This window comes from Paralichthys olivaceus, chromosome 1 (genome assembly GCF_024713975.1).
Source record: "Paralichthys olivaceus isolate ysfri-2021 chromosome 1, ASM2471397v2, whole genome shotgun sequence".
Classification (NCBI taxonomy): Eukaryota; Metazoa; Chordata; class Actinopteri; order Pleuronectiformes; family Paralichthyidae; genus Paralichthys; species Paralichthys olivaceus.
In genome coordinates this window covers 21,775,658-21,800,580 of record NC_091093.1, presented here as the reverse complement: position 1 = coordinate 21,800,580, position 24,923 = coordinate 21,775,658, and the positions used below count along the sequence as shown (strand labels likewise).

General features: G+C 40.8%; 1 protein-coding gene across 3 annotated transcripts in view; it reads left to right on the top strand.

Annotated features, from left to right (window-relative positions):
• Positions 1 to 1,522: 1,522 nt before the first annotated feature.
• Positions 1,523 to 24,923, top strand: part of gpc5a (glypican 5a) — a 116,888-nt gene continuing 93,487 nt past the window's right edge. The window contains exons 1-2 of one of the 3 annotated variants that reach the window (XM_069525245.1): positions 1,523 to 1,960; positions 5,449 to 5,610. In XM_069525245.1, the coding sequence (XP_069381346.1) occupies positions 1,732 to 1,960; positions 5,449 to 5,610 (391 nt within the window). In that variant the 5' untranslated portion in view covers positions 1,523 to 1,731. The remainder of the gene's footprint in view (positions 1,961 to 5,448; positions 5,611 to 24,923) is intronic. The other 2 variants (XM_069525242.1, XM_069525236.1) reach the window with 2 other exon arrangements.

Below are 24,923 nucleotides of genomic sequence, written 5' to 3'. Positions count from 1 at the left end.
TACCTGGAGGTATTGCACTTGTCCCGGCCTGTGTAGGAACGAGGAGATGGAGCTGACCTGAATATTCAGAAACCTGTCATGTCCTGGTGCATATCAATGTTTTGGCCATTTTGGTCAGTAAAATGTATATTTTGAATTGGTTGTAATGTTGTTGGTAAAAGATTAAAGTTTTTACATCACATTTCTCTGAATTCTTTATTATGCAGGTCTCACCATTAATGAGGTCAGAGTCACAGCTACACGTGGTGCCTGTTTTAGACTATAGTTTACTTTAGCTTCCCCCCAGAGTTACTATACATCCCAGTCAGATTTTTAAGTCAGAACTTTTTAATAAGTTTTAAATCATGGCAATTTTATAATTAAAATTTATTAGAAGCCCGAGGGGGGTCCATAGAAGTAATATTACTGAGTTGTGTCCTTTTGACCACTTGCTGCCAAATGAAAATGGCCCCATTTGCACTACCAGGTTTAAAAGTGGTGTGGTCTGATCTTTAACATTAGGTTTTAAAACACATCAATACTTGATTATCAAACAATGTATTGTTGAAACTCTTGCAGAACATGAAATCTATTTGTGTGAAATCTTGTTTTTATTCAAATAGATGAGCCAAATTTGTTCAATAAATCTAAAATTCATCTTGATTGGAAAAAAGTTTATTCATGAGAACACTAGATAGATGTTCTTTATTGATCCAAATTTGGGAAATTACTGTATTGCAGCAGCAGGTCAAGGGCATTTCACAAAGAGGTAAATACAAGAGACATGGTGCAAAAAATGGAACATGACTATAGTAATAAACATGAAGCTGTGCAGTAAAAATTAATATATGTGCAAAATAAAAAAACTAAATTAACAGTTATTGCAGCAGTAACCCATCTTATTGCTGTGGGCAGGAAAGACTTCCTGTATCTTTCCTTGCAGCAGCAGAGATGAACCAGTCAATATATACAAGAATAATTAAAAAAAGTAACTCCACACCTCACTTTATACACTATTGAAACCTTAACAATATTTGAATGTGACTTATTTTATTAGTCAGTGTTTTATGGCTGTTGGGGGGGAAATAATGAACTTTTCCTATATTATGAGGGTTAGTTAAGGGTTGAATTTCAAGAACATTTTAAAGTTGCTCACACCGTTATTAATCAGCTCTGGAATCAATCCTTTAAAAATACAACACATAAATACATTCCTGACTGTTTTTATTGATGTTTGCAGAATTATACTTTATATACTGAGGAGAAAAAATGGAAGTGAAAATATTTTTAAGTAAAAATAAAAAAAGAAGACAAATAAAAAAAAAAATAGAAAAATACAAATAGGGCAAATCAATTCCTTTCATTTGTGGTTACTGAAAGGGGTTTTGCATCAAGATAATTTTAACTTAATAATCATGACGGTAATTTATTTTACCTACATATAATGCAGCGGTGTTCAAACCAAGAAACCATTCCCTTACAGTAGAGCTTTGGAGCCGTCCACTAGATGTCGCTGTCTGATCGTCGGTCACCTGCAGAGCTCAGGTAACGCCACGGTTCCGCCTCCTCTCTCGGTCCAACCTTGGACAACATGCCGCTTCCAGACGAGTCGCGCCGCAGCAACTTTGTCAGCGTCCGGACCTGAGTCATCCTCCTCAGCCTCTCTTCCCTCCACACTGACACCAGACCACGCAAACTCCCTCCTGAGACCCGAGATGCGGACGTGGCGCACCTGAGACCTGGGGACTACACATGTTGAGAAGAAACCTCAACTTCCAAAAGACATTTTCATTTGGAGTTTTTCTGTTTGGAAGGCGTTCTGTTGAAATGGGTGAAGTGTGGACGAGCTGCTTTGTCCTCCTGGCGGGTCTCTGTGGATTAGGGTTTGGACACAACACCAACACATGCGAAGAAGTGCGCAAAGTTTTCCAACTCAGGCAAATTGGACCCAATCAATTATTGCCTCTGAGTCCCAGAGCAGGTATGTTGGAGCTGAGGCTGGGTTTCTGAAGGCCTTCAACTTTCACAACACAAACTGTCACACAGTTTAGAATATTTTCTAGTGTTTCCATCTGAAAAAAGATGTTGTTATTTGACTCACCTTCCTGAGGAGCTCATTAACTGCACTGCAGCTTTAACCTGTTATTTTCTTTCTACTTAAATCCTCTCTGCAGTCCCACAAACTCCTTTTTGAACACTTTTCAGAGGCGTGTGTACTCTTGTGATAATGATACAGACAATATAACAGCACCGCTTTGAGCTATTTATGTGGCATCTCTCTGAGAGACTTTTAAATAAAAGGAGATAAGAATAAAATGTACAATAGTCCATTATTCTCTTTAGAGTAAAATCTTTATGGATCCATCTCAATCTGCTCAACCTACTGTTTGTTCACATGTAGAAATAATGCTGGTAAATTTGATTGGATACAGATGTTCCAAGAGTTTGCACAACTCTAAAGTCAATATAAGTTTTTTTTTGTTGATTTCAGTGTTTTATCAGCAGTGCATGGGGAATAAAAAAAAATGCTGCTTTAATCCTGTAACACCAGGAAATAAATCCGCTGAGATTACTCGCTGGTCGTGACGAATAAGAAACCAAACTCTACTCCTTTGGCCGACTAAAGCAGATAAGTGGCTTGCTGGGATAAACAGGAATTATTTAGTGTAAAGTTAGGTAAACTGGGCTTCGCTGAACTGTCTGATCACCACCCATAAAGTAGCACCACATGATGGTTCTCTCAAAGACATGGGGGAGGAATTAAGGTGGATATTTCATGTGTGCTGTAATTGAGTGGACAGCTTGCTGCTGCTGCTCTGTGTGTTCTTCTTGGAAAAGTAAATCTTAATGGTGTTGATTACCATCCTGCCACAAACTGCTCCCTGTAAACTCCATCACTCTTCTCCAAGGAAACCGATTTAATTGTCAGAAAACCCTCAAATGCCTCCTAAACCTCTAAATAACCCTTATAACGCCATCATGGCTCCTATCCCTTTAATGAGCCTGTGCGGATTTAAACCTCTGTGTTTTTTAAAATCTTTCCAGAATTGCAGAATGAACAGGACTTTCTCTTTCTCTGCCCCCTGCAGTATGAGTGTAGATAAGCCCCTGATTCAGGAGCCACTGACCCTGTAAAAACACTTGCTTCTATTTAAAGCTGCACCTCTTGTGACCTTTCTGGCAGCAGCTATAAGGTCCTCCCAAGTCCTAATTCATCTGGACGCTGCAGAGATAAAAACTGTTGCCCATGGATGCAGATGAACGTGCTGAAATACAGCAGATAACGCAATGGGAGATGGCAAGAGTTGATCCTTGATTTCAGAAGTTGTCTGTGAGTGCGGGCCTGCGAAAAATAACGTCCAGAAATTCCAGGAACCTGAGAGAGATGTTTGGCACTGCCTGCCCGGTGAGAAGTCCAAAGCAACTTTCAGTTAAGGTCAGAACACAACAAGTCGGAGAAGTCCGCCATCCCGGCCAAAGAAAAGCTGTTGTCTGTGTTGTTGGAAGTGGAAATGGTTGTGGGAAGTGTTAAGGTTAGAAAACGGAGGCCTGGAGTGCTTTCATGTTGTCTTATCTGGAAGAGTTTGAATTCCTCCACGTGTGCCATCGCCTTGCTCCCCCCCTCTTGAAACCTGTAAGGAGCTGATAGCGTCTCTGGCAACAGCCATGCACACTCTGCCTAGGCATGTCAGACAGGCTTTTGTAGAGTTTTAGGCTTTTTCAGATGTTTTGATTTCCCTGCACGTGCGCAGATTGCTTACATTTGTTTGGAGTGGAAAAACCGCTTTGGTGAAGTGATAACGATTTGACTGATCTTCCCTTAGGATCTTGATGTTTTGGTTTCCTCGCTCCATCTAAGCATTTTTTACTGCAAGAAAAACACGAGTGTTGTATAACTTCTTCCCTGATGTTTTCGGTTTGTCTACCACCTCAATGGCTTTTCATGGGTCCACCATTTTTGTCCAGGCTCTAACATTTCAACATGGTTTGTCATTAAATTATGTACAGACATTCATGGTCCCCAGAGGATGAAGCCAATATGACCTTAGTGATCTTTGACTTTTCTTGTAATGTCACCAGCCGAATGACATTTACTGAAATTTCTAAACAATTGTGCCACAGACTTCAGGATGACTTGCAGTAAATATAGACTGTATATAAAGATGGACAACACGTCTCCACATCCTCCCACTATCCAGAAATGAGGCCAAAATATCCTGGACACGAATGCTGCCATCTTGCACTGATGACATAATTCGGAGCCAGAGTCTGCAGTGTAGAAATCGCTGGAGGAAGCCAATTCATGCATTGGCCATCAGTCTTAGCTGTTAATCATGGCATTTCAACCTATTTTAATAGTAATAAATAACTGAGTAAAACCAAACTTACCAGAAAATGAATCCTTGAGACAACTGTTTTCTTTAAAGTGTTCATTGACCTATTAGTTTGGTCCATATCCCATCCAATAACAGGGAGGAGGCATGATTTATGACCTATACTGGAGCCAGTCACCAGGGGGCAATCAAGACAATTTAGCTTTGCTTTTGGGGAGCATACACCTTACTTCATCGACTTGTTTTACAGTTGATATTAAGCCAATAAATACTAATACCTCAGTGCTGCTAACACGTCTGTAGACTCTAAATGAATGCTGCTAAAAGAAGGAAAGCTTATTTCTCCCTTTAGGCAGTTTAGGGTGTTAAATTCCATTGAATTACTTCTCTGTGACATGTGTAAAGTGAGGTGGAGAACTCCAAAGACAGCATACCCTAGTTATGTAATGTATTAGCATTAGCCTATATTCGATTAACAGATGTAAGCATAAGTTTGAAAATAAAAGCCGTTCTGAAAATATATTATACTATTTCATTTTATAAAAAATGTTTGCTGCACTGTAACAAGATGTTTCATCTGATTCCAAATTTTCCTTTTTAAGTTCATTTAGAACATCAATAGTTAATCAATTAGTCATTTAGTCAATTTGTCGTGTAAAAACAGCAAATATTTGGTTTGTGCTTCAGGGGATTGTGATGGATTCTGATGTTTCACTGACCAAATAATTGTCAGCGACGGATGGATGATAATTAAATGGTTTTATTGTATTTGACAAAAAGAGCAAATACATGTTACTTCCCACCAACTGGATTGGGAAGAAACAGCAGTTGCAGTTTGAGAAACAGCTTGGAGCAGACGCAATATTTTTTCATGCACGTATTCGGAAGAGTCTTTGATGATTGAGTAAATTCAGAGCAGAGGAAAATTTCATTTTTAGGGAATCGTTGTCTGGATGTTCTTCATGGGTTATCTCTCTGAATGGAATGTCACAGTAATACACGAGAGGCACAAAGTGGGGCTGTTAAATCAAATCCCATGGAGAAATGACCCCGCCTCATACTTTAGTCTAATTTTAACCCTAAACTTCATCACCAATATTCTGAGATCATAACACTTATTCCGAATCACTCTTAGGTTCAGACCTTCAGGTGTGCTCGTCCAAGAACCTGACCTGCTGCACCAAAAAGATGGAGGAGAAGTACCAGGTGGCGGCTCGGAGAGACATCCAGAACCTTCTCCAGATGTCCAGCACCAGCCTGAAGTTTCTAATCTCACGCAACGTGGCCGGTTTTCAAGGTAGGTTTACTGGTTTTGCTTTTGTAAGGGTTAAACTTCATAAACTCTGCCGAGATGAGAGCACTAATGTTTATGTGGATAATTGTATGCGTGTAGATGTTTGTTTGTACTTCTGAGTATATGCTGAGGAGTTAGGGTTTGTGTGGGTGCTATAAAAACAGTGTGAGGCTGTGTGTGTGTGTCAGTGTGTGTGTCAGTGTGTGTGTGCGTGTGTGTGTGTGTGAGTGTGAGACAGAGCGAACACAGTCAGCTCTGTCCTCCGTGCAGATCTAACACCACAGTCTGATCATGAGACAGGTTGGCTGTTCCTGTTGGAGACTCAGGAGGCCGTCTGTTGGGGTAAACGTCTATCGGGATACGCACTGGAAGTTTAGCCTCCCTTCCTTTGCAAGGTGCCCTACTTCACTGTTCAACCTCATTCTTCCTCAGCGACTTCCATTCCTCGCCATTATTTCACTCAGCGGTGACTGACAGCTGAGTGGCAGGCTGCAACTTGCCTCTGTCTATTTGCCGTCCCTGCCCAGAGTGGGATGTTTCTCCCACTTGAGCTGTAAGCTGTCATGTGATGGCTGAAATGGGTGGGCAACAAACACAGAGCTTATGACTTGAATGTACAGACATGTCATTAAGCCAATTCCCTTTAACGACGTCTCTCAGTTTAAAGACGTGCTCTTATCCTCCTCCTCAACTCAAATGATTTATAGGAGAGTCTCACGTAATCACGGTGTTTTAGTGGCGGTTTGCAGGGGCCATGCCCTCTTTTGTCATCAGACGTTTCATGTGTGTGTGTACTCAGGTTTTGACATTGAATTAAAACACTTTGCATCTGTGCTGATGTTTATGGAGATAGTCGCTACCTTTTCTAAATACTTCAACCAAAGTCTCAAACATTGCTAGCCTGATGAAACATCTTGGGATGTTGGGTTTTAAAGTACAAGGTTTGTGTTATTATATTTTTTATCTTGTGAAATACTGTGGTGAAAAGCAAAATCAGCTAAACACAGCTCAATACTTTCTAACTTTTTAACCTATCCCATCCATGACCCATCGCCAGGCACATTTGTTGTTACTAAGGATGTTCATTTATAATAATCAGTGACTAATATAAAACAGCAGAATAAATTCTGTGATTTCTTGTGGTCTATATCGCTGTGGATGAGTACACATTTGGTATTCAAGTTTTTAGTTGGGGGTTGACTCAAAAACAAACTACATTCATTGGAATGAAAGGAAATTTAACCCAGTGTTGCGCACTGATGTGTTTTTAGAACACCACCTCCTAATGACGTCATTGCAGCAAGATAGCAGTTTTTTTTATCCAGGATCTTTTGGCTTCATTTCTGGATAGTGGAAGGAGGTGGAGACCTGTCTTCCATCTTTATATACGGGACTTTAAGTGTTAGGCACTTCTTGTGAGAGATCATATCTGCTCAGCCAAGTTACATTGAGCAACATCAGGCGTTTAGGATGCGGAGCCTTTTTTAAATTTCTAAAGGTGGATTTTTCTTTCTGACTTTTAAAGTTCTCTTGATAGTCCAGGCACTGTGAATTTTTTGTTTACAAAGGGCAGCAGCAGTCAATTTAGACTGCAGGAGCTGGTAGCTGTTTGAAAAACACTCACAAAATGAGCAGCGCTCACATGGTTTCATCCGTGGAATGGCAGCCAGTGAACGCTCCTGCCAAACCAAACAGAGTTCCCTGTCAACATCGGCTCTCATCAGTCAGCAAACACTGGCAGCTGCCTCCAACATCCAGGCTGCACAATGCAAGTGGCAACAGAAGTTTAGCAATTAAAGTCACATATTGAAGTCACAGTGGCAACATAACTGCTCCCAATATTACATCAGGTTATCATGCATTGGCTGCAATTATTTCCATAGTCTATTAATTGGCCTCATTGTATAATCGATATATATATATATATATATATATATATATATATACACATATATATATATTCCTTTCATATTTCTTATTTATTGGTTATTGTAGGAAAATACACAAAGGAGAACATCAGAAAAATGTTTTTATAGTCTTAACTATTCTTTTCCACCTGCTTAGTATTTGTTTGTCTTTCTTTTCAAGTAAATCTTTGCTGATGAAAGGTCCCAACAACCAAACGTGTGTGTTTACACACACCCACACGCGTACACATTGTGGCATTGTTCGTTTTGGTCATAGAGGATTCAGACTTTGTCTCCATATGTATGGGAAGCAAGGAGGGACAGAAATGTCTGTTCACAGTTTCACTGTTCATGTGCAGATCTAAAAGAAACAGAAGTCAAGCATTTAATGTGTCTTTTCTGCCAAGGGACTGTTATGTTGAATTAATTCAAGTGAATTGTTTGATATTCATCTTGTGTGACTGTTAGTTTGTTTCAGATGTTTTCAGATTATTCTCTTAGGTGGAGAAGAGCCAATAACTATATTGATCACCCTGTAACTGAAAAGACTGCCCTTAACTCTTCTTATTTTACTTCTACTTATTATTATTATTATTATAATTATTAATACAGTGACAAGCTCTTCTGCTTCATCATAAACACTTTTGGGGGGAATTGGCAGGAAAGATGGGTGTTTTTGAAAGAGGGTGGGTTGTGAGTGAGCAGGAAAACAAGATCAAGTCTCCAAATGATTGGCAGCCTGTGCTGTAATTTGAGAGACAACACAGAACAGGCAGAGTGTATAATGCATTTCGACCTCAGACAGGAAGAGGGACGAGTGATGTGGTCATTTGTTTTGTGCAAGGCCTTCAATTAGGGAATCTTTATATGATGCAGCTGAAGGGAGAGGGGGATGAAGGGATTAGAAGAATGTAGATGGATAATAGTGTAAAACTCTAAGGAGACACTAAGAAATAAAACGAACCCGTAAAATGCTATTTAAATGTTTTCCTGCGGGACTTGATGCTTATGTTATTGTGCTTGTAATGGGCCCAAAAAGACTTCAAGGGCATCCTTTATTTAAAAAAGCGGGGGGGGGGACCCAGTATTTTCAGCATAATGTGTATCTCAAATAAATGAAAACAAGCGCTCGAGCTGTTAATTACGAGGAGAGCTTCAAAGCACAGCTCATCCCGCAGTAATGGTTCATTTCTTTTTTCTCTTTTTCTTCAGAGAATTGTGCGGCAATGTTTCAATACGTCGTCCTCAAATGAACCTGACCCCCTGCTCTCAAGTCATTTCACATCCAAAAGATAGTTGGGCAACTAGGGTGTTAAAAAAACAAAAAAACAAAGAAAATAGACTATGTTGATGGCATCCTGTCAGGCAGACGGCCTTTGAGCTTTCCAGAACATCACTTTCACCCCTCCCTCCTGCTCCTGGCCTGTCAGTGAGTCTCTCAGGACGGCATGTTTTCATTCACCGCTTGTGAGGTTCCTGCACATTGTCCACACAATGCACAAATATGCAAGCCTGCTGAGCTGGGCTTTAGGGGGAGATCTTTCTTCATCCTGCGGAGGTTTGTCCTACATCCATGGCAACCAACCTGTGCAATCCCAGCGTCCCGTAGGGCAGGAGTCAAATAAAACTCAAACAGAGCCCACGATGAATCAGCTGTTGAAATGCCAGAGAGAGGGTGTGAGGAGGGGCCGCTCGAATCACAGAGAAACGGTCTGAGATCAGCAGATCAGAGGAGCGGCTTCCTCTGGGACGAGTTTTCATCTGAGGGACTATTTGAAAAGCCATGTACTGCCTTATGCCGACTGCAAGTGAATGTTACTCTTGCGTCTGAATAAAATAATCAGAGCTGCTCCTGTGTGATTTAAGGAGGGAAGGATTTTGTTATAACTGCTGCAGCAGTGAGTCATAGTGAGTCAACTGAACCTGAATTAACTCACAACTAAGAAACTCTGAGAAGTAGTAAAGCACTCATTATTTGTCATGAGTATATATCACATGTAATTGATCCTAAACAATATGATCTCTAAACCAGCAGATTTGAACATTGCGGCTTGTGACCCCTCAAAAGAAAAAGTATTATATTGAGAAAACACATTTGTCTTTGGATATGAGGCTACAGCCGCAGCTGTCATTTCAACATTTCTGTTCGTCCATGCATAAAACACTTTAATTTCCAAACTTTGGACAGACCCACTCAACCCGTTTCCACATTTCTTTGTCTTCATGCTAAATCAAAAATAATTGTCGTCTTATTCCAGCTCGTTACATACAATTCAAATACATCATCTTTTATGACTCAAAATAACCAAAGCTTCATACAGTGTTTTTGCCTATTTTGAGTGTTTCACAAGAAAGCAGCAACCAGCGATACCACAGGCCAAGCAAAGGGCCCACTCCAAACAGGCGTGTTTACAACGGGCACTACACTACAGTAAGCACAAAGGCAGAAATGTGAAAAACCTGAAAACACAACAAATGGGCAATATTGAAAATCTGTTTTCTTCCAATTCATCTCAAAGCCACCTCCAACCACAGGATGAGCGAGTTGAGACCAGCTGCTATACATGTAATGCTACTGTTTCTTAAACGTGCATGGCATGAAGCTGTTGTGACCATTAACACTCTGTGGCTTGTGGGCTTCCTTCCAATCATTTTGGTTTCCAGCCTGGGAAGAAAAAAGAAAAGCTCTTGTCAACATGAGGCTCATGAATCCAGCAGAAGCAGGCTTTGCTTTAAAAAAAAAATTTGCATCGCTCCTAATTGTGAGCGTCTGCTTTTGTCAGGAGCACAAGTGGTGCAGATGAATGTGAGATCAAACGGTCACAGGACTGAGAGCTGGTATGGCTGAAGAGCAAAGCGACTTGTTGTGCTCCGGATTAGCCGTTTGCACCCATACATGCTAATTGTGTTTCTGTTTACCAGCTTTTAAAGGATCCACCGCACATCTTTTACTCTCTGAATTGAAAAAAAGGAGCCGAGTTGAATGGCAGCGGCCCCCACAGCTCGACTGAGAGCAGGCCGCAATCAGCCGTCAAATTAGTACAACACGCTCTGTGCCAGGGAGGTCCAAGTTAGGGGAGGAGTGGGGGTTGTTTTGATCGCTGCTTATTAGAAAGATGATAATTTTTTTTCTTGCAGTTGAGTTTCTATTTCAGTGGTTTTGTTGAGTCCAGTAAAGTCAGCTCTCGGTTGGTTAACGCCCATTCCATGTAACCACAACATGCTGGGTTTGAGTCCTATAAAAGAACATTTTTAATTTGATTCGAATAAAAGAAGAAAGACATTATACATCTAGTGGCATTAAGATGTTGAGATGAGTTGTAATTTCATCGGTGACAAATTTGACCGCAAAGAAGACATGGGGATTAAACTCAAGCAAATATCAGAGGATGTGGATACCAGCTGAGATCTGAGTGTGATGTTTGCTTTTCATGAGCTTAGAAAAACAGTGTTTTTTTTTCAGCTTTGTGATGGAACATTTTTCAACTAATCCGGTTTGTTTACAAATGGATTATCGACATAAAGAAGCAGGAGAATCTTATCAACCACAGAGGAACACTTCATCTTTTAGTTTTTACTGGAAGATTCAAAACCACAGCAATGGGAGATAAATGGACGGACATCAGTTGTTTTTTGTTTGGTTATTTTAAGGCATTCGTTTGATATGTATTTCATGATTAGACTCTAATAAGATCTTCTCAGAATTATGCCCCATGATCTGAATTAAGACCTTTCCTCCCAATTTTAAAATATTGAGAATATCCGGACTCTATCATATGAACCTTGCACAATTTAAAACACAATTTTACATCAGACACTGTTTTCCAAATGCTCAATAAAAGCAGAGTTAAACTTTATGAACTTTATGCCTGATAAACCTTACAGATTTGCTTTCTTTTACTTTGACTAATATGTGACTGCACAGCCGAACTACTGCCACACTACTGATATTAAGTCCTTTTTTGGCCCCAGCTCTTCATCCACCATGCTGGTAGCTCACATAAATAGTTTCCCCCCCAAATAATGTCACGTATGAAAGATCCTTTGATAGAGATTTGATATAAATTGGCCCATCAGCACCACCATCTAGTAGACAATCATTCTATTGTATTCTCAACATAGTGATGATCTATGTTAGCAGGGGAGATGAGTATTAGGAGGAGAAAATGTAATGTCATGATCTTGTGACGCCTTCAAGATCAATCACACCCCCGTTTATGTTAGTAGTGAATCTAATTTATCATCTAAATGAACTGTGTGATCTGTTCTACCATATGTTTCTTGTGTTGCTGAAAGCCTGGTATGAGTCTTCAAGCCCCTGGAGGCACGGCTGGATTTCCAATTGGGCAAAGCGACCAACTGCCTCAGGGCCAGAGGCTCTTTAGGGAATCCCAAGGCCCTTTCTTCATTAAATCCTAATGTATTTGGGCCTTGAGGCAGGTCCTGCATTATTACACACTTTGTCTGCTGGAGAAACAAAGGGCCTGTGTCAAAATTTACATGGTGTATATTCTTGTTCCACCAAATTACCACAAATCCAGTGTCAGCTGTTTCACACGACGATCTTTATGTTCATTTATCCGACCTTGAAAAGAGATCACACACAAAGTGGTTTAGAATATGGTAACTGTTGGGTTTTTCTAGAATTAGTTTTAAGTGCCTTGAGTTAATGCATCTGTACTTTGTTTGTGTTGCTGCCTGTCTTCACCAGGACTAACTTGAAAAAGAGATTTTTTAACAGGACTTTTCCTGGTTAATTAAAGATTGAATAAATAAAAGTATTATGATTTGGCACTTTACAAATAAAACTGAATTTAATTGATAGAAATTGCGTAGGTGAAAGATGAGAAAGACATTTTAAAAGTGATGGAACTTTGCGATTACGCTAACGTACGATAAGAGATTACTATTGATGCAGGATTCATTTGTGGAAACTTGCCATAGTCTTGACACAAAAAGACATATTTCGGATTATCTCATTTCCCTGCTGCCCAGTTGTTTTTTTTTTCCTGGTGCAGTTGCTTGGATATCTCAGTGTGATGCCCTGGCTGCTCTTCAAGTGAATGTTGAGCAATAAGTTGCGTAAAAAGCAGAGCCGGAGGAGCCACCACGCTCACCTAAGTGCTCCTTTGCGATCCGCATTTGTCCGAGAATTTCAAGTTCAAAACAATCATTTCTTACCAAGGACAGATATTGTGCGGTGGTGACCAGCCCTGAACAGCACTGCATCGCTGACTACAGTAACACACTGTTCCCTGCCAGTAAAGTTTCTAAGTTGGTCACAAATTGGCTGCTTGCCTCAGTCAGGGAAAATATGCTGCTTTTTATAGGACTCTGCATTTTAGCATCTTTTGTCTTGAAAATGAGCATTCCTCATGTTACAGGCCTCTCAACCGACACCAGGCTGCCTCACATAGAAGCTGCCTTTTTGTTTTATTGTGTCAAAAATAGTTTCTGGGTGTAGAGAAAATACAATATGAGAGATATGGGGGGAAAGCGAGCTATATAAACAAACATATTTTGTAGTTCAAGCTTTTGTAACATAGCAGATGTTGTCTCTTTAAAAAGATTGCAGGGTATCCACAATAAACCATCGTGGTGGCATATTTGTAGATCTTTAAAGGTTTTTTTTAGCCACACCAGTGGCACCTGACTGTAGGGATGTTGATCTGTGTGTGTCAGTTGGTCAGTTGGATGACCACTTTGGTCCAGACTCCAGACTGAAATATCTCAATAACTGTTAGATGGAGTTTTTGACTTTTTTGGAGCCCAGAGTGTGAATCCTTAAGACTCCTGACTTCTCCTCTAGTGCCACCAACAGGTAAATGTTTTCACTTCTCCTGTGAGTATCTCAACAGGATGGATTAGCACAAACCTTTGCACAGATATCATACGGTTGATATTTGTGGTTTTGAGGGAAATGTCTCTTTTTGAATTAAACAAAATTTGGGAACAACATTTATGAACCTCCTCAGGAATAACTGAAATAACTTTGGTTACCTTTAACTTTTCCTATCGCAGCATCTTCAGGTCACTATTTTAGTCTTAAGGTCTTTTTTACGATAATTGCACCGATTATTTGAACAGTTGTTTTAGTCACGACTACTTTCACACAGAAGAATCTGGTGGTGTGAATCCTTTTTTAGTCTGTTGTTAAACAAGCTGTTGCAAATTCACATCTCTGCCAATATGAACAGTTGTAATGTTGATGAAATATTCAGGGGTGAGTATTTTGCATTTTTGTGTTGTTTATTTATCACAACCTGGGTTTGTTAAGGCTTTTTGTTTTTTCTCTCAGTCTAATCTACAGTGGCCCTGAACTGCAAATCACAGCTGCCAATCAAAACAGTGCGACAAATCACAAAACGCTGCGACACATTTCAAAAAATGGCAAAACACAACAGCATTAATGTCTAACATGCTATTGACGAGGCTTGTTGGATGGATGCACTGTTTTTTGTGATTTGCACTTACCACCGTAGCTCTTGTTTTATCAGGCATAAAAGCTTTTAAAGGTGGGAAAAGTTGAGTGAAAACAGACTCTAAAAGTGATCGACCATGGATCTCAGGATAATGTGCGATGTTACTTGCATAAATTGATTCTATTAAATAGTGGTTGGATTTGTTTGAAGAGTTCATAGGTAGATTCTCACAGCTGGCCTTCAAATCCCTTCTAACCTGCTCTCTGCTCCTTTGTGTGGGACCCTCTTTGTCCACCGGGTCTGCAGCCATGCCGTCTTTGTTGTCACTTTTACAAGAGGAGTGTGTGCCCATGTGTGTTTGTGCCTCTGTGTGTGTTTGTGTGTCTGTGTGTGTGTGTGTGTGTGCACCAGGCAACACAGGGGCCTCTCCTCGAGATTCCCACAGAATTTGGGTTTGGCTTTGTGATTCGGGGCTGGACAGTTGATCCAGGGGAGGACAGAGAGTGAAAAAGAATGCGAAGAAGAAGAATGAGCGACTGATGGAGAGAAAGTTGGGCGGATGCCAGATTCTATTGAAAGTCTTTGCACAGTGTTTGAAGTCAGAGGATGAGGATTTAGAGGGAAGCAGGATTATTCAGAGTCAATACCCCTCAATAATCCAGGCGTTCGTTCTGCTGCAAAGTAGTTGGACTGTTTTCATACCAGACTTTTCTAATCTTGTTATAATTTTCAGTGCTTGCAGGAGTAGTCAGACAATTTTGGGGAAGTAGCTCATTTGTTTTCTGGCTGAGGAGTAGATAAAAAGATGGATACCACTGTTATGTCTGCCCATTTCACATCAAGTGTTTTGTGTCAGATACATTTTGTTTAAATTAGTTGTTTTGATGCTATTAAAAGTGTGTGAAATGTAATGACTGATATATGACGTTGATGTCCATATGTTGTCCATCGTATTATATTAGAGACACACACACACACACACACACACACACACACACACACACACACGTGTATAAATATATATATATATATCTCCACACTCTGCACTGTAGCCACTCACAGCATAGAGATGAACCCTAAAAATACACACCCTTGTCAGCACTTTGCATTGTTTGAAATGGAGATTCATGGCTGCTGGCTGTTGTCTTAGGGCCATTTTCTAGATTAGATGACAAAGCACACTGCTAAACATGAACTGTGTCTTTATGACAGATTCACATATTCTTTTCCTTTTCCAGAGTGACATGGTGTTGAGCTGTGTGGACTCCAGCAGGGTAATATTACAGTGTGATGTTTGTGTAGGAGAGCTGACCGTGCAGCTACAAAAAATGTGCAACAGTTAGCAATGAACAGCAAAGACTGAGCTCACACTCCCAGCTTTCCACACAAACCACGTTACTTTGATTCGGTGGTATGTAAAGTGAATGGTTCGGGCCATAATAGGCACTTTTCCTGGAAGTAGCCCTCAACTTTAACCAGTCATTCTTCAAATAATTTAGACATCTAACTCGGGGGGCAGACACAAATAGGACTGTTGTCTATGTTAAAAACATTTTTACTGAGAAAAAGGACTTTCTACAACTGATCCCGAGAGGAAACTGCAGTGATGATTTCAGCAGAACCTCGCTGCTGTTTTCATGAAAACATCAGTGTCAAGTTTTTTTCCCAGCTCACTCGGTCTCTCGGCGTGTTTCTCTGGATTGTGCTTCTATGTTTCACTGCGGTTGTTCGGAGAAGAGAAATCTTCCGTCAGTGTGAGGGGAGGAAGTATTTCCTAAGCAAGGAAGGAGTCTCCAGGGACTGGACTGTAGTCGTCTGGGCGTTGAAATCCTAAACACAGCAACACACAGCAACACACCAAGCCCACTGTCTGCTTCCCCACTCTCCCCTCTCACTCTCTTCCCCCTCATCCTGTCCTTCTCCCCTGCATGGCAGAGATATAATGGCATAATTGTCCTGCTTATCACAATATCTTGGCACGAGTGACAAATGAATGTTGTTTTTACTGCTGAGAGAGTCCAGTGTCTCATGGCCTGTTCAGTACGGGTGATAAGTCTGTTATATATAATTCTCTTCTGATTTGTCTCATGGCTCAGCTCTAATCTTACCACATTCTTGATTGTTATGCATGTGCCACAAACTCCTAAATAATAATACTTTATTTGTATAGCACTTTTTAAAACACACAGTTACAAAGTGCTTCATGTTATCAGGTAAAACAAACAAAATAAGGTACACACAAATGATATATCCATCCATATGTGCAGAGATATATACAACCATACATATGAAAAAAGAAAACAAATGGTGTCTATTTTTAGGAAGTTCTTATCACACTGATGTTTGTTGAAGTGTTCATTTTTATAATAAGATGAATTATCTATTTGACCATCGAGGCTCCATCCCCTGATCTCTAGACTTTGGGTCCAAATGTGCAAGGTGGCAGCATTCATAGACATTTTAGCTTTGTTTTTGAATAGCGAGAGGAAGTGGAGATAATTTCAGAGTGCATCGTGTTTCTATTAAAGTGTAAATCTGTTATTGTGAAGGTAAAAACTTTATATTCAAAAAGAAGACAGCAACAACTCATTAATGTACACACTAGAGAAGATGAGAGCTGGGACAAGATGACAAAACCCATCTGAGTCTTCTGTCTTTCTCCGTTTTCCTCTCTGAAGACTTTTCTACAACAGCCACATTCTTTGCAGTGAAGTTAAGACCTGAGTTGTTTCCCTGCTTCCTCACCGGAGTCAAATTACACAGCTTACCACGAACAGATCCTTGAACCAAATGTTCCGTATCATCTTTTCATAAATCTAATGTAATTATTCAGTTCAATAGAGTAATCACTAGCTTGCTGTGTGCATTAGCCCCTCCATTGAGGCTTACGACAGCCCTGTCAGCTCATTCACTGGCATCTAACAGCTCCCCAAGGCCAGCCACAGGAAACCTTCAACAGCCTCACACAGAGCCACCTTTGAAAGCTAATGAAAGCTTTATTATGATGTTATTATTTTCACTCGGGCTCTTAAAACTGTGGCAGCCTGCTCTCCTCTGGTATGTATGTGTGCATGCTCTGCAAACCTTAAACGTGAGCTAAAACTGACCTGTGTTTCTAAATGTGCAGCATGTATGAAAGGATATATGACCTACACACACTCACACTCACACACTTACTTCCCTGTGACCCTCTCTGCTTCTTTTCCTGAACGGCATATTAAAGGCTGTGTTCACAGCAGAGCTCTGTGCTCTTTGAAGTGTTCAAGAGCTGCAACAGATCCTCAAATATTGACTTTTAAGCCTCGTGGAGGTAACGGAGAGAAACAGAGAGAGAGAGAGAGAGATGATGGAGAGGAAAACGTAGATGGAGAGATAGACGGGAAGAGGGGCTTGTCTTTTGTTGTAGTTCAGCAGGGTTCTGTGAGATTTATAAGAGCAGGGCTGGATTTTCTCCGGATGAATATGTGTTTGTCAACCAATATGTATATGCAGGGAGGGGTGTGTTTATCGACGTGAGGGAAGAAATACACTGAGATAAAGGCTGATGGGAAACTGAACCTGAGTCCAGGCAAAACAGATTAAAATGACTCATGGTCTTAATGCGCCTTTCTTTTCCTTTCCTTCATGCTTTCCTTCATCCTTTGCTTTCCTTCATCCTTTCCTTCATGCTTTCCTTCGTCTTTTCCTTTGCTTTGCTTTCCTTTCTCTTCATCCTTTCTTTTCTGTTTCTTTCCTTTCCTTTCTTTTACTTTATTTCATCCTTTTCACTTAATTGTTTGTTTCCCTCATAATTTATTTTGTCTTCCTCTTCCCCTCTTTTGATTTGCCTCTCCTCTTCCTCTCCTCTCGTCTGTGCCACTTTGGAGCAAACGACTGTTTTCACTTTTTAAAACAGTGCCTCCTTTATTGAAACTAAAGACAGAGGGGAAAAAGAAAACATCCAAAGGGCTTTTACCCTTTTTTCACAAGAAACTTTTCTTTCAGAGTTGTCAGTCACTTTTCCATCAATCCAGAAGGTTTAAGCTCATGTGGAGAATCGTTTGGAAATGGGACAGATTAACATGGTCTTTCCCTCTTCATGTACATCTCTTCCAGTCCTCACACGAACATGCTCGGACACGTTGTAACACACACGGATAAAAAGGCCCAGTCTTGCTCAGTGGTTTGTTTGTAGATCAGAGCAGGTACACTGGGCTCACTCATCCACTCTGAATAACACTTTGTGCTTCACCTCAATCTCCAGATAAATCTGGACAGTCTGTCTGGTGGCGTGCGTGTTTGTACTACGCTGCTGTCTTGATGCAAAGTATGATTCATTTGCCTTATCTGCCTTTTCTCTGTATGTCCTCGTGTTCATTGCTGTCTGAGCAGCGGGCTCATGAAGATGTCGGATTCCTCGGCTCAGACCTGGAGAGCTACGTGTTTGTGTGAATTCAACAGAGCTGGCTGCTCTCCCTCACAAACTTAACACGCTTGTGTGGAAATTGGTCATGCCAGAAAAGCCAAAATAAGTTTTTTTTAAATTCTCTTATCGAAACCCAGACAGTCCTGCATCCTGTGGATTTAGGTGAATAAGTGCTCTGATGTTGTAAATGTGTTTTGCTGCTTCTTGCTGAGATTAGAGGCAGGTTTATTTTTGCATTGTGTATCCAGCAACTTGAGAGTCAGTGAGTTTGTTAGAGTAGCTCAGTCCAGACCAGTTTACAGCCTCTGTGGAAGGTCATGTATTAAAGACAGACCTGGTTTGTTTTCAGGTAAATCCAAAGCAAATGTGGACACATTTTTGGAAACAGTGATATACAGTATACAGAGGCAAGGCGAAAGTAGATTCTTGACGTTAGACCAAATAACATGAAATCAAAGACGTTTCATGAGCTGTCTCATCCGTCGGAGGCTGAATTTGAAGACTGACTGCATCACAGCGGCACAACCAGGCTGTCTCATTTCGAAGGCTGACAAATGCGACCTTCCATCCCTGAGCAACGGCGGGTGGATCCTTCTCAGGGCCAAGTCATTCCAGGATTCATTGCACTTCAGTGACTGTTTTTCAGAAATAATGGCAAGGCAAGCGACAAGACCAAAATGTCGGATGCTTACACTTCAAGATATATTTTGGGCATTGCACCTACGCCCTGATGGTCCAAGTGTTAAACTGATGGAGAATGGGGAAGACTGGCAGCAAAGGGCTGAGTCGTACACTTTTAAATGTAAGTATCAGGCCTCAACCCAACCAGACAGCTAATGGTATAAAACACAAGGGGTATTAAAACTTTCTCGTTGCATCCGTCTGCTACTCTGTGACAGCGAAAGGGCGGGACAAGCTGGTGACACAAATTCTCCCGAGACCAGACTTTCTCATTTCGGTTCCGTCTCTTTCATTGTGCGCATTCCCCTAAAAGACATAATCAAAGGAAAGTGTATGTGACCTGTAAATTCACAACAGAAACAGAATCTTGAATCATTTAGTCAGCACACAGCAGATCAGCTAAATATCTGTGAAAATGTGTCAACAGAAGAGCACAAAACTCACAATTAAGTAATAAACTTACCTTGGTTTGAAGGGAGTTGTACAAAAGTCTTTCTGGAGATAATCATGAAATCATTCATTGTTTTGTAAAAAATTAACTCAAAGTTACTTTGCCTGTTGCTGTGCGTAGGAATAAAATAAGATAATCCTTTATTCATCCACATTGGGGGAATTTGCCATTAGGAAGAATATAATTAACAGTTACTCTCTTTGAAGTTTTAAAGCCATCAGTGTCAGACCTGTTTTTCTTTTCAGCACAAACAATGTCATCAAACCGACTCCTGGAACAACAACGTGTGCGGCTGCTTTTTTCATCCTATAATACGCCACAATTAAGACATAGTTTTCTGTTGACTCTGCTGACTGTGCCTCCATGTAAGTCATTGACTTTCATTGTGCGTCCTCTGCTCTGGGATGAGCTGAACCCACAGAGCCACTGACTCATCCTCTCTCGATGGAGAACGGCCTTTTCTGCAGCCGATCAGATGTCACTGTGCTCCTGTGTTGTGGTCACAGCCATTCAGAGAGGATGAATCACATTAGTAAGAGACATCTTCGTGCTGCTCAGCTGAGGTCAGCCGGCGGCATTTGAGCGCTCGAAACCTGGAAGCATGGGAATCTTCAAACAAACACACATGCTGGGATCTGCTAACGTATTACAGTGCACATCAACCATGTCTCTATTCTGTGTGTGTGTGTGTGTGTGTGTGTGTGTGTGTGTGTGGGACCTTTTCCAGCATCAACACTGACCTTGTCTGGACCAGTACCTCACAGTGAGCTCCTGGTTAAGGTTAGGGGTAAGATGTGAATGGAGGTTAAGTTAAAGAGATAGTTAACAGAAAATGAAAATTCACTCATTATCTACTCTCAGGGGTAAACAGTGTTGCAGTCAAAGTGACCCCTTCTTCAAACGTGATAAAACAACGCGTCTGAAGAAGTCGTCCCGTTAACTTCAATTGTATTGGATTTGGCTGCAACACACATTCAAACAACATCACCCACCCCTCCATCGGCATAGCGGTGAGAAGATAATGAGTGAATTTTCATTTTTCTGTGAACTATCCCTTTAAGGTTTGTATTAGGCACAAATTGGCCATGGTTAAGGTTAGGCATAGGGTGCGCACGTGTGTGTTTGCAGGAGCTTTGATCTGTTTGATCTGATCTTCAATTACAAATCATCTTATTCCTCCTTCAGCTTTTTTGTCATTGACGTGTGTGCATGCTTGCACATGCACACACACACGCAAAGATGTCTTCTGCAGCACAAACACACATTTGATGACCATGTTTCAGTGTTTAAACTCATGAAAAGTCAGAAGGCAAATGATTCCCACATTCCCTTAATATTAAAAAAATATTTTTTTTTCGATGTTTTGTGGTTTGAATTACATTTTGCTGTTTATAGGTAAGGCAAGCTTACACACAAGACAGATTAAAGTGCTGTATAAAGTCATGGAAATGCATTAAAAAATAAAATATTAAAGACATAAATAAGATTAGGCAGACGAAGGGGACATCAAAACTACATTTAAAAGACAATAAAAAAAAGCAATTAAAAGTCCTTTCAAGGCATAGAATAATTAGAAACACAAGAGGAACACATTGAAACTGCAATAAAAACAAAAGCAAGAGAAAAGTTAAAGATCAAAAGAGCTTATACGAGCTGAAGCAAACAATAGTGTTTTAAGCCTTGATTTGAATGAAGTTCCAGTTTTTACTGTTCAGGGAGCTTGTTCCTCAGGTTGGAAAAGATGCTACACTTTGCTTGGCTTTTGATTCACCGAGTAAACATGTCGCAGATGACCTGAGGGGTCGTAATGCTCCATAACATGCAAGTAAATCAGAGGTGTTGAGCCGTGGTTGACACCTTTTAATAGAACACGGTGACAAACAGAGGATACGAGGAGCTTATATTTTCATCGTTGTTGGTTTGACTGTCAGCAGGATTGTACACAACCTACTAAACTGATTTTCTTGAAACCTGGTGTGAGGATGGGATATATGAGCTGAGGAACAGATTTGATTGAAGAGGCAGATCAAGGATTTGTTTTCACTTTCTTTCACATTACAAGATTAAAATGTTGATGGATTTCTGGAGAAATGAAAACATCAGATGTGTGCAGAGTGCTACTATCTGGTGCAGTTTGATGTGGATCCGTGCAATGATCTGGTTGCATCTGATCTCTTTACATGCACATGCAGTATTGTGGTTGGAGGTATGTTCTCTCCGAGTGTCTAGTTGGTCTGCCAAAGAAGGCCTGGCACCATCTTATCTTTTAGACTGTATCCTGGACTGGTGTCTGTCCACTAGGTGCTGGTTTGATGAAGGTGCCATCTACAAAACACTGTGAAGACGCTTTCTGTCATACCGCACCCAAGATTTGGAACAAATTTCCACTACATATCAGAAATGCATCCTCAGTTGACATAAAAAAAAAAAACGTATTTATTGTACTTTTAATATCGCTTGAACCTTTTTTGTTGTTGTGTTTGATTGTTTTTACATCTTTTACTGTTTTAATGTTTGTGTTATGTCATGGACCTTGCAGCATTGCACTGATTTCAGATTTTCTGCATGTTACAATCATAGTTACAATTTAAAAAATGTCACCCTCTGCTGGTGACAGCAACATCCAGCTAGTCTCTCAGCTGGGTAGCACTTGTCTTGTATCTCTGTCCAGACATCACTGTTACCCCCTGAAGCAGTCAGACACAGAGGAGCACAGAGGGAGAGACGCTATAATGGAGTGGAATAAAAATCCCCTCTTTTCCCCTTTAGTGTGAATTGCCACAAGGCCTGACCTTAAGTGCAACTCATCACTCGGTTAGCTACCCTGTCACAGTTAACCAGATCATCCTACATTAAAGAAAATGAGAAATGCAGCAATTATGGGAGAAAGGAAGAAAATGGGATCAAATTTAAAAGCCTTTTAGACATGGAGAAAAGCTCAGCTACTGAGGAATTTAACTGAAAGGGCTTTATATAATAGCCAATACATCTGGATAATAGCCAGCAATTCCTGAGCTTTCAAGCATTAATTGTTCATACATATGAGAATGTATTTACCGTGCCGGCAGACGAAGGAGGAGGTTGATGGGTGGTATGTTGTAATGACATCTTTACTCCAATGGATTGAAATGACATATTCTGATTTTAATATCACACATGAATTCATCAAAAATAATGAATCCTCTTATTCATACTTGTCCTCCAACCCTCATGTTTGAAGAATGTTTAGTAATGTTTTATCTCGTGTTGATGTTGTTTTATTGCTCTTTCTCACTGTGTGGGAGAGCTGGAAAAAAAGCTTTAAAGCAGAGTCAGGCCCCACAGCTGGTAATGTTTCTCACTGCTCCACTGTTTTTCATTGCACCAAAAAACAAATATGTAAAAGTTATTGCAAAACACATCACCCGGTCCTGTTCTGCTGTTGGAAAATACTACATGTTAAATATAGACTTTTTCAACAACAAAACAAGACTGCTGTTTATAACATTTTGATTGCACAGGGCCCTGTTTGTCGTGTACAAATCACTGACTATTTACATTGCTGGAAAATCAAGACACACATCTGATCTGAGATGTAACTCTTATGATAACTATGTAAATACAATCCAACACACTCATAAACACACTGATGTTTTCAGCTGTTAAAGTTACCTTAATCTGACAGGACGGTGTTTCCCGTCATGCTGACTCTGCCTCGTCTCTACTCTCTTCTTATCAGCCGGGTCATTGACACTCAGAACACACACTCGAGCAAAACAAGTACACTGAGTCATTTCTAACACAAGGAATGAGAAATATGAGAAATCAAGAACATGCAATGAACCTGAACATGGATAGATGGTTCAATCATGCTGTCTTTAGTTTTTTAGCTTTGAATGGGCATCAGCTGCTGTTTTGACAACTCAGGTGCAGCAGAAAAAGCTATAAACACATTTAGGTATTGTATTACAAAGTTAACATAACAAACTTATTAGCAAATAGCTTCTTATTTACACATCCATCAGACCTACAGTAACATTATCATTTATTTGTCATGTTTCACCTGATGAACACAGTCCAATAGTCTCTCCCCTATTTGCTCTGTTTTGGTCTCCACCAACTCCCAAGGGAAATACCAGTATCTGTCTCTGTGAAGTCTCCGCTATGTTTGTCAGCTAGTTGCTAAATTTGTTTATGTGTCGTTTGGTGCCGAGCAGGTAGAGTGCGGTGGGTTTATTGGGGCCATCTGCTGCTCCGGTAAGAGCGGTGAGAATAAATCAAACCAAAAAAGGTTGTAAAATGAAATCAATACGCTTTAAGACACTAAAACGCTCAGTTAAACTATGAGGGCGACCGGAGTCAGGTTATAAATTGAGTTGCATTACATCACACTCAGTCATATGATCTGCTCTAATGTTGATTACAGCAGCTTTCAAACATGTATTTGCCCATTTTTCAAAATGCTGAGTTTAAGGATAAATATTTCTGTCCTTAAAAGTAAAAGATCCACTTCCTTCTCATTCTCCTGCTTATAGCCCTGCTGCATCACTCTTTCTCTTTTTCCTTTCTTCCTCTCCTCGTGTTATTTTTGTCCTCAGGCGCGCCCTGAGGGCTGGCCGCTGGTCTGAGTCTCCAAGTGAGAGAAACAGCTTCACACTCCTCTTTTGTGCAAAATAATGTCATTAACACAGCCGGGGCAGCTCCGTGTGGGTGTTCTTGTCACGCAGCAGATTTATTTAGACGGCAAAATCGCTGATCAGATTAGTCTTTTTTAAGTTTCTCACTTTTTAAAAAAACTGCTGAGGAACTTGATAACAAGAGTTCCTGCCTGGGGAGCAGAGATGGACAGAAAACAGAGACAAATCTGTTTACTGCACAGGTTTTTGTTATGTGGTCTGACGTAGGATTCATTAACCCCACAATCTAATGTGGTGAACCCCCCCCCTTGAGGCACGTGCTGTAATCCCTGTGGGACTCCTCATTACTCAGCCGTCTCTGCTTCATACTCCCCGGGGCTGCAGTAATACTTAACTGTACTCCACAAGCACAATTGCCTTTCTCCCTGTATCTCTGCCCGCCTGAACACCTTCCTTCTTTCTCTTTGTCATTTTCACATGTCACACCTGTCGTCAGCATTCTTTACACATTCCCCCTGTTTTTCCGTGCTGCTCTTTAAGGTCTCAGATCTCGTTAGACCCATCACACTCAAAAGACCTGCGATCAGATTGACTTTCTGGTGCCTTAGTGTTGCCTGTGGGCATGTCAGACCCCTCACTGCCCCCCCCCCCTCACAAACTCCCTCTCCGGGGGGCGTTCGGTCAGTCTTTCCGTGTTGGTGCATATTGTACGGCACTTGACAGTCTAAGCCCTCATAACACTGGTTACCTACCCCCTCCCACCCGTCACAAGCCCAGCTCCTCAGACTCTGGGCCCCCCCGGGCAGCTCCAGGCCCTCACCCTGACCACTGCCT